The sequence below is a fragment of the Schistocerca nitens genome, chromosome 7 (assembly GCF_023898315.1).
Source record: "Schistocerca nitens isolate TAMUIC-IGC-003100 chromosome 7, iqSchNite1.1, whole genome shotgun sequence".
Taxonomy (NCBI): domain Eukaryota; kingdom Metazoa; phylum Arthropoda; class Insecta; order Orthoptera; family Acrididae; genus Schistocerca; species Schistocerca nitens.
In genome coordinates, this window is record NC_064620.1 from 245523855 (window position 1) to 245534249 (window position 10395).

General features: G+C 36.9%; 1 protein-coding gene across 1 annotated transcript in view; it reads right to left on the reverse strand.

The window, feature by feature from the left end:
- The window catches only part of LOC126194837 (PHAF1 protein CG7083), a 154069-nt gene extending 144445 nt beyond the window's left edge, over window positions 1-9624 (reverse strand). The window contains exons 1-5 of the mRNA XM_049933172.1: window positions 9447-9624; window positions 9004-9086; window positions 5452-5535; window positions 5299-5342; window positions 5067-5226 (exon numbers count right to left, since the gene is read on the reverse strand). Of these exons, the coding sequence (XP_049789129.1) occupies window positions 5067-5226; window positions 5299-5342; window positions 5452-5535; window positions 9004-9086; window positions 9447-9510 (435 nt within the window). The 5' untranslated portion in view covers window positions 9511-9624. The remainder of the gene's footprint in view (window positions 1-5066; window positions 5227-5298; window positions 5343-5451; window positions 5536-9003; window positions 9087-9446) is intronic.
- Window positions 9625-10395: the final 771 nt, after the last annotated feature.

Consider the following 10395-nt stretch of genomic DNA (forward strand, 5'->3'; position numbering starts at 1 on the left):
CCGTTTTGGGGTTGCGCAAATGCTACACACAACACCTAGAATATCAAAATGTTCAGCACTGGTCTTAGATCACATGCTTACAGATACAGACAGGGAAAATTTTAAGTATTTGTATGAAATCTCGATCTTTTTTGTAACTACTGTTAGATAATAAAGCAACAGACAGGCTCGGCAAAACCCGCAAAACTGCAGGCTAACAGAAGAATCCTCTCAGAGTGTAAATTACATGCTTTTTCCATGGAATTGGCAAATCAAACCTGGGAGACAGTGAGAATGGAAAACAATGGACGAGATGTGATCAAAAAGTAATGGGAATTTTTTTAATTTTGTGGGCTTTATACACTCAATTTTCAAATTTTTTATCTTGTTGGTACACATGTTTCTGATGTATGTTGGTATTTTCAGCTGTTTTGAATTTTTAGTTTACCTCCGACAGCTGATAAGGTTATACATGTTTCTGAGCACTTGGCAAATTTTTACTTTCGAAATAGATAGATCCAAGAATTTGTATCAAATTTTGCTTGAAAAATAGAACAGAGTGCAGCACCACATCTGAAATGTTGACTGTGGCTTTTAGCAAATCTATTATGACTAAGAAAAGAGTTTACTAGTGATATAAACATTTGAAAGAAGGTTGAGAAGACACCAAAAAAGACAACTCCCCTGGATGCCCTGGCATATCAATTACTGATGACAATGTGGAACAAGTAAAGAAAATGATTCTAGAAAACTGCCGAATCACCACCAGTGAGGTTGCTCATAATGTTTGCATATCCTTTGGCGCATGCCAAGCAATTTTTTGGGGGTGTTTTCAGTATGAAATGTGTAACAGCAAAGTCTGTTCCAAAAAAGTTGAATTTTGAGCAAAAACAATGTTGTGTAAACATTACTCAGGAACTGCTGAAAGAAGTTGACCACTATCCACTACTTCTAATGAAGGTCATAACACATGATGAATCACCTGTACACGGGTAAGGCATCAAAACCAAGGCCCAGTTGTCCCAATGGAAAGTTCGATCACACATAATGGTTCTTCTCACTGTTTTCTTCAATTACAATGGAATAGTGCATCATAAGTTCCTGCCTTACGGTTGTACAGCCAATAAGTAATACTGGCTGGAAGTTGTGTGCTGTTTGCGTGAAGCAATCTGAAGAAATTGACCAAAAGTGTGATGAAACTACTTGTGAAAATTACATCTCCCCCTCATGCCTCAATGCTTGCTCATGATTTTTTTGGCAAAAAGTAAAATCGTTATGTTGCCTCAGCCATCATACTCACTGAACATGGCCCCCCTGCAAATTCTTTCTATTCCAGAGGCTGAAGAGAAGCATGAAAGGACATTGTTTTGCCACCATTGATGAGACAAAAGCAGAAAAGAGCTGAACACTGTAACGAAAAATGAGTTCCTGAGGTGCTTCCAGGATTGGAAAAAACACTGGCACATTTGTTTTATATCTGAGGGGGATTACTTTGAATGGGACAAAGTAGGTGTTGATGGTGACGAATAAGTACAGAATCTTTAAGAAAAACAAAAATTACCACTTGACAAATAAGTATAGAATCTTTAAGCAAAGCAAAAGTTTCCATTACTTTTTGATCAAACATCATAGATGCTAAGTTCTCTAGATTCTGTACATTGTTTAAATTAATTTTTGAGGAGTTTCCAGACCACCTCTACAAAACACCCAAAGAAAATAGATGGATAACTATGGATATCAGAAAGTCCTCACAGAAACTTAATTTTGTTAGTTCTTTACAAAAGGTTTGCACTAATTCACAGTTCCTAGAATACTATCACAGGTATAAAAAATACAGAGATACTGCTTGTTGAGAGAAAAAAAATCATTCACTGGCAAAGTGCTGCATAATGCAGAAAATAGATGCAAAGCAGTGCAGGTTATCCTAAAACAAGAAGCTGTAAAAGGCAGACACAAACATAATAACGTGCAAATCAAAAACTAGGGTATAATAACAGAAAATCCCTAGGAATTAGAAAATTTTGTAAATGATTATTTCTTTGGTATTGCGGAGAGGCTGCAGAAAAAAAAAATCTTACTACAACACATGTAGTGTCCACAATGTATGACACAGCAAGCACAATAATGTTTCCCACAACAAAGCTTGAAGTAAGGAAGACAATACAGAAATTACAAAGTAAGAAGTCAGCAGGTGTAGATAGAGTCCAGTCCCTGCTGACACAGTTTTTCAGGTGGACGAAGGGCATGGCAGGAAGACAAACATGGAGCACAGTGGCCCTGGAGTCAGTTTTCTGAACAAACTGAAGTTAGCTCAAGGGGCATAGCAGCATCTTCATGGTCCAAAAGTCATCAAATGGCGTTCCCAGTGTGTGAGGCAATGAAGAGCAAACCAGGCAAATTGGGCAGTCAAGCTATTAAGACACTGGCCTCATACTCAGGAGGAAGAAGCTCACTCTGTCCATCCATCATGATTTGAGTTTTCTGTGGTCTTCCTAAATCATTTCAGACAAATGTTGGGATCATTCCATCATTGAGGCCACAGTCGCCCACCAGCCCCACCCTCGTGGAGCACATCTATGTATTCTGTGTATATTTATAGTTTGAGCTATTGGTTTTCACCATATTAACAGGACATTTCCTACATCAGTGTGAGATAGTCTTTCGATGAATTAAAAATAAATAACAACACTGCCATTTTTGCCCTCTGTCCTTACATACTGTCAACCCACAGTTACTTCTAGTGTACGAAATTAGCTGATATCATATATTGGGAATAGGTTTCATGCAGTTTAGTGGAAAGTGCTATTGACAAACCTGCCAACCTCTCCACAAAGTTTTGATGTTCCCATCCAGCTACAGAGAAAAACAATGGAGTGCAAGGAAAGATTTTCTCTCATTGACAGGATGATTTTCCATTGGAATATTCCCTTCAAGGAGTTCGCCCCCCCCCCCCCCCCCCCATCAGTCTTCTGATTAGTCTGATGTCACCTGGCACAAATTCCTCTCCTGTACCATTCTTCAGCTCAGAGTACCACTTGCAACCTATGTCCTCAATTATATGCTGGATGTATTCCAATCTCTGTCCTCCTCTACCGTTTTTGCCCTCTACGGCTTCCTCTAGTACCACAGAAGTTTTTCCCTAACGTCTTAACAGATGTCCTACCATCCTGTTCCTTCTTGTCTGTGTATTCCACATATTCCTTTCCTCTCCATTTCTGTGCAGAATCTCCTCATTCCTTACCTCATCAGTCCACTTAATTTCCAACAGTTGTCTGTAGCACCAAATCTCAGATGCTTCAATTCTCTTCTGTTCCAGTTTTCCAACAGTCCATGTTTCACTGGCATACAATACATGTTATGCGTTATACATTACCCATTTCTCCCTACAGCTTATCCCTATTTTCTTCAGAATTTCAAATATCTTGTACCACTCAATATTGTCAAACACTTTTTCAGTGTCAGTTAATCCTATGAATGTGTTGTTATTTTTCTTCAGTCTTGCTTCCATTATCAACCACAACGCCCTAACTGCTTCTCCAGTGCCTTTACCTTTCCTAATGCCAAACCTTTTCCTTTCTTCTGTATACTATTCTTGTCAGCAACTTGGATGCCTGGGCTGTTAAGTTGATTGTGCGATAATTCTCATACTTGTCAACTCTTGCAGTCTTCGAAACTGTGCAGATGTTATTATTCCGTAAGTCAGATGGTATGTTGCCAGACTCATACATTCTATACAAAAAGCTGAATAGTCATTTTGTGGACACTTTTCCCAATTATTTTAGAAACTCTGATGGAATGTTATCTATCATTTTTGCCTTATTTGATTTAAAGTCTTCTCTTTTAGATTCTGATTTTAATACTGGATCTCCTAAATCAACTCTTGTTTCTTCTTCTATCACATCAGAAAAATCTCCCCCCCCCCCCCCCATAAAGACCTTTTATGTATTCTTTCAACCTATTCTCTCTCTCCTCTGCATTTAGCAATGGAATTCCCACTGCACTTCTAATGTTACCAGCCTTGCTTTTAATTTCATCGAAGGTTGTTTTGACTTTCCTATAAGCTGAGTCAGTCCTTTTAGATTTCTTCACATTTTTTATGTAGCCATTTTGTCTTAGCTTCCCTGCAATTCCTATTTAATTCATTCCTCAGCGACATATTTCTGCATTCACAAATTTCCCTTAACATTTTTGTACTTCCTTCTTTCATCAACTGAAGTATTTCTTGTTACCCATGATTTCTTCACAGTTACCTTCCTTTTTACTTACTACTGAGCTATTCCTCGTTGCAGTATCTACAGCCTTAAAGAAGTTCAAGCAATCTCTTCATTCCTTTGTACTTCTGTATCCCATTTCTTTGTGCATTGATTCTTCCTGACTAGCCTCTTAAACTTCAGCATACTCTTCATCATTACTGAATTGTGATCTGAGTCTTTATCTGTTCCTGAATACGCCTTACAATCCTATATCCAATTTCAGAATCTCTGCCTGACCATGTTTTAATCTAACGGAAATCTTCCTGTATCTCCTGGTCTCCTCCTCTAGTGATTCTTGAACAGAGTATTGGCTATTATTAGCTGAAATTTATTACGGAACTGAACTAGTTTTCTCCTCTGTCATTTCTAGTATCAAGCCCATATTCTCCCACAATCCCTTCTTCTACTCCTTCCTCCTATATTAACTTAAAAACTGACATTGTATTTCACTCACATCAATGCTGTCCAAGAGTTTAAGAACAGCTTTGTTTTCTACTGGTCATTTTTGTACTATTATGTTTATGTGTAGGAACTGGTCAGTCAATGGCTGTCCACCAGGTCTGAGCTGGGCATTCAAATGGAGTGTACAAGACATTTCATACCAAGCTACTGTACAACCACAATCAATCTTTTTACTAAGTCTGAGTACAGCCAGGGAGTTCTGCACAAATGCTATTGATTATGTATTACTTATGACATCTACATTGGCTTGTCTTCATCCCAAAATTTGAACATCGCACATTTTTTTCGGCTACTTTCTCTAATCACAATATTAAGTGTACTATAATTAGGCTACAAGAATATAAGCATTTAATTTTTTTTAAGGGCACTTACCTGGAATTTTGACTCAACAGGAAAACAAAATGAAAGGCCCCTAAAATTCAGAACAAACAACTGTTTTTCGGTATCCAGGACACCAGGATGCGTAGCTCCAAAAGACCTCTCGATTTGTTCAATACTCGGCAGAACTTCTGGGGAGTTGAACGTAAGACCACTGCAACAGCCGATGGACAGTTAGACAACATGCTGCTTTCTGTATAAAATTACACAAAAAGAAAACACTTACCAGTATTTTACTTTGACCAGTTTCATGTTGTAAATTTCTATTATCTGAAAAATAAAAAATAAAATATTGTAGAAGTTATTCTCTAAAACATAGTCTTAAATTCTCATTTTGGTTTAGAAATTATTCAATTAAAAACTACATTCACAGCCATACCTTCAGTCTCTGAACGATTGGGTCAAATATTAATCTTATCCCATCCTGCGGCAAGTTAATAATAAGATCTGCGCCTAAAGGGTTCTGCAAACAAAACATATATCATATAAAAAATAGCTGAAGAAGCTTTAAAATGTGAAAAGTGTACATCAAAGTCAAATGCACTAAAAATTTAAGCTTATTAAAAGTGTTAACGATAAGTGTCTTTGGCATAAAAATAAAATATATTTTCATTCCTACAAAATTTTACTCTTGTTACTCTCGATCAAATGATTTTAACTTTTAGATCAATTTCCAGAATATACTTTCAGATAAAAATGCCTGATATTCCATGAATATGGCAAACAAAAAAGGTTCTGTTAGATTTTACGTACCATTCCCCATCCCTTTTCCAGTGTACATTTTTTCTAAGGTGTATGACTCTGACCAAGTGCTAATGCCATAGGTTTAATTCAAGACTTTTCCACAGGGTATTCCAGGATCAAAGCACAAGACACAGTTCTTGAGGATCCATGCAAGTGATGTGATATGGGTAGTAAATTTGACTGCCCTTTTAGCACTATTCAACGTGTGCGAGAAGTCCCTGTACACCTGTTAACTTTGTTGCAGCCAATGATTTAAAGAGAGGGAAACTATTTACTCACTTCCACCACCAGTGTTGCCACATATGCACAGCAGACAGCAAGCACATCACAACAGGCAAGAGATACACCTTCTTTTGCCACATCACATTAAAGGGCATGATCCCATGGTACCTTGAGGGGAATAGAGCGGCCAGCACAGTAACAATAAGCCAGTGTCATATTCAGTCTGCATGTGCTAGCTACCCTCTTGTTGACAACTTATGCTATGAGCTTGGACTATGTGTGGTGTTTGTGTCTGGCTGGATTTCTCACAGCAATGAAATAGGCCAACTTCAAACGCAGGCATGCAGCATTCCACAGTGTTTTTTCTTTGAGCAAATGCAATCAGCAAGGAGATTGTGTTGTCTGCCAAACTCTCAACCTGTAAACAACTTGTAATTAGTAGTATTTTACATATAAGGGGAACGAAAGCACAGCGTGACAGATGAGAAACCCATTCATGAAAAACAGCTGAACTTCGAGTACCGTGGTCAACAATGAATGACCACATTAAGAAAGATTTGAAAGTGAAAGAATTTAGATCTGTTTTTGTGAGTGAATTATCTGACAACAACAATAAGCAGGCTTAACTGCTGAGATGCTCTGCAAGATGTCAAGGAGGAGATTGAGACAAACAGATGTCTGTAGAAGGCACGATATAAGGAAGAACATATTCAGTATTTCAAACTAGCTATACTTCTCTTAAATTATGACACAATATCAATGTTTTCATTTAAAAAGATCTAGTCAAATCACAGTAATCCCTCATGAAATTTTCACAAATGAAACATTAGATTATAATTTATGGAATTATCTTCAGCACACAGAAATGGGGTTTCGTTATCATAAAACAATTTCCACACACAGCCTGCCACAAGTGAAACATTTTAAGGAACAATTTTCCCAGTGTAAGGTTCAGTTATTACAGCATTACAATTTGAATGAGTCAAAGATGGCTGCAGAAATGAGAATCATGAGTGAAGAAAGCACTACATTCAAACTCTTCCCTAACAAATGCAAGTATCCATACATTCTCATTCACTGAGAACCATCAATGTGACAGTCATACACTACTGGGACAATAATTAACGAAGAAGAGGAATTGTAACTTATTAAAACAAAACAATAAAGGGTAGCTCTATGAAAAGACAGAAAAAAAATAACAATGAAAACAACACATTTAATATTTGAGTGTGAACGGATTACTCACTGTTATTTCTAGATAGTGACATTGTTTTTCCATTGCACTATCCTGGATTACCAAGTACTGTGTTGAAAATGCATAACATAATGCCTTCTTCTACTACTACTGCTACAATCGTCACTACCACTATAAACTATTCTGACACCATCTACTTCAGTGTGATATTTCTGGTGCAACAGGAGCGAAAGGAATGAGAAAATAATAATCAAAGATGGGTGAAAATGCAAACATTTAGCCTACAAAATTTGCATAAGCATTTCTTTCCATAGCAAAAGTTTGTGCCCACTAATTTATATTTTCATCTTAGTTACATGTGAAATCGGAGGCCATTAATGGCATATAATGAACTGAACGCAGTTCATTTTCAAGCTCTCATGAAATGGGAATTACTCTATAGCACATCTTCAATTTACCATTATTTCTTCAGTGCACCATATGCATTTCAGTACCCCACAAACATTAGCTTGTTCTACCTTGCACCATGTCAAGTAGTTTTAAACTAATTATGCCAAGATTTCGCTAATATGTTTACACATCACAGTTGTGCTATATAAGACAATTTATTGTAGGCTATATTTATGGTATTAACATTTTTATCACTGCTGTTTGTTACTGTACTGCACCTACATCATCGCTTGCAAAATTTGCTGTTTGCACTGGAAATAAGAAAATTTAGGCTTGGAAAGTAACTTTATGAAATCTGTGCAGTGAATGTAAATCTTCAGTAATCATAATATAAAGAAGAAATGTACCTGGATGAAGTTTCAATCCATTACAATAAAAGTTATAGTTAACAACTATCAACACCAAGATCGTTAGATATTCAGCACCAGCTCAGACTGAACATAGAAAGGTACCAGCTAGGGCCTTCTTTAAGGATCACCACTACAAGACAAATATTGTCCAAATACTATGGTATACAGCTCAGTTTCACCCCCTTATAAAATTGCATGATGCTTAAATCTAACTGGCAACAAAATCTGAACTGTATTCCCTGCAATAACAGAGAATGAAACCAACAGAAGTAATGCCCACTACACATTCAGTTGAAGAAGAATACTCTCCAGATTCTCACTTTATTGTCCTGCAAACTTACGACTTCAATTATACTTCTTTTGGGATTTCAGCTGTTCATTTTCTATCTAAAAGGATGTACTTCCAATTCCCAGACATTAACACAAGGCAAATGATGTTTTGTAAATTCATCTTCATAATGATTCAGCAACAGACTTTCTACAACTTTTTTCAGTTACCAACTCTCTCAGACACCAGTTTTATTTTTTTCTTTTGCTTCCAGTAATGTTGTTCACCTGCAGTCATTGGTCTTGTCACATGATACGCACCAGTTTCGACTATATTTACAGTTTTTTCAACCAATGAACTTAATCAACCAATGAACTTAATTTTTTCATAATTACTTTGCCTGTAATGTTTTGATGTCATTACATTCCTTCTCTCTCTCTGTGTTGTACATACTGATAAGAACTTTCCTGAATAGCATGTGAACAACAGTAAAGGGTAATTGCATAAATTGACGAATGAACAGCATTGGTGCTGTTTATAGCGTGAACAAAATTCTAGAAACGAAACAATCCTCATTTATAATTTTGTGTAGTGTATTCCATTATCTAAAATAATACGGTAGAAAAAAAGGAGAAAATATTTTTCTGGTATCTCCATGAACACAGAAAACTAATGCTAAACAATATGATATTGCCTGCTTACCGAATCACTGTAGAGCACCTGAACGCCTTTTATGATGCCCACCTGTGACTGAATTATTGCTACTGCTTGCGAAAAGTGCATTCCTGTGGATTGGAATGAAAAGAAAAAAATTAAAATAATTATAAAAAACCACTGCATTAATTGGAATTACTTTCACTGACACTAATACTTGCCAGCTACTATCAGAAATAAAATGATTTCAGATACTACTCACTCTGCTCTATCAAGGTTACCCCTAGTGCAACCCTCTCCAACGTAACTCTAGACAGTTTATATCGTACTTCATATTTCTCGTCAAGTTTTTCGTTATGATCAGCAGATACAATATTTTCTATTTTCTCATGCTACCGTACTTCGTTCGATCATCTCAGAGTCTTGTCGTTGGTTCAAAACAAAAACAATATTACGCAAATAATTCACAACAAACATGGTAAAAGGCTTACCTAAAATAAATTCCCATTGTTCACACCCTAGACTTCTTTCTGGTACCAACTCAAGTTCAAGCATTTCTTCAGCATGTAGCGACAGAACGTTAACTTAGGCTCCTCTTCCAGTCACACAGTGACAAACACGAATAACGCAAATTTTCTGTTTAATACGCAGCTCCTTTGTCTGCTCCCCTACGGCGCCATCTTGCTTGTTTTATACCTCAGCTGTCAAGACAGTGACGTAAGAACAGCTGGGAGATATGAAACCTACTCCTCGTTGTTTGTTTACAATCTCAGCTGATCACTGTTAGATCAAGTTTAAGCTCTGTGAGACACTGCCCATAGATGAAATATAATTCTGAACCATGCTTATGATTTGGCAATATCAACTCGTAATTAGATATGTAATAAAAAACAAATTCTGATACGACACTGCAAGTGCAGTGAACTCGGAGCGATTCGATCTTGTCTAGTCTGTGGCCTTTTGTTTACAACAGATGCCGTATAACTTTTAAATGGTGTAGAAGGTAAATACAAGAGTAAAGACTACAAGTGTATGAAGAAAAGGTAAATTTTGAAATAGTGTCTTAGAATTGAGAATATTAATAGTTGTTAGTGGCAGTTGTGTTGATTTATTTCGCATGCATCGTTTAGCTCCAAACTTTCTTTGTGTCAACGCGCATAAGAAAGAAAAGGCATCTCGCATCAGTTATTTCGGTGTAACAATGTACTGAGAAAGCTGATTCCTGTCTGCACTACTGGTGAACGGTACTGCGTTTTAATATCATACCAGTAACATAAGAATAATGACAGTGATAGGCGGCCATAGTAAAACTTCGTATCTGGTACCGAATGCATCCAGTAAACTGTGAAGATGAGTGTTGGCCATTGTTTTACGGGTAGAAGGTCTGGTAACAGTCTTCTTGTTACTATTTAGAGTCTCAAGCAATAGAACTTTGATAAG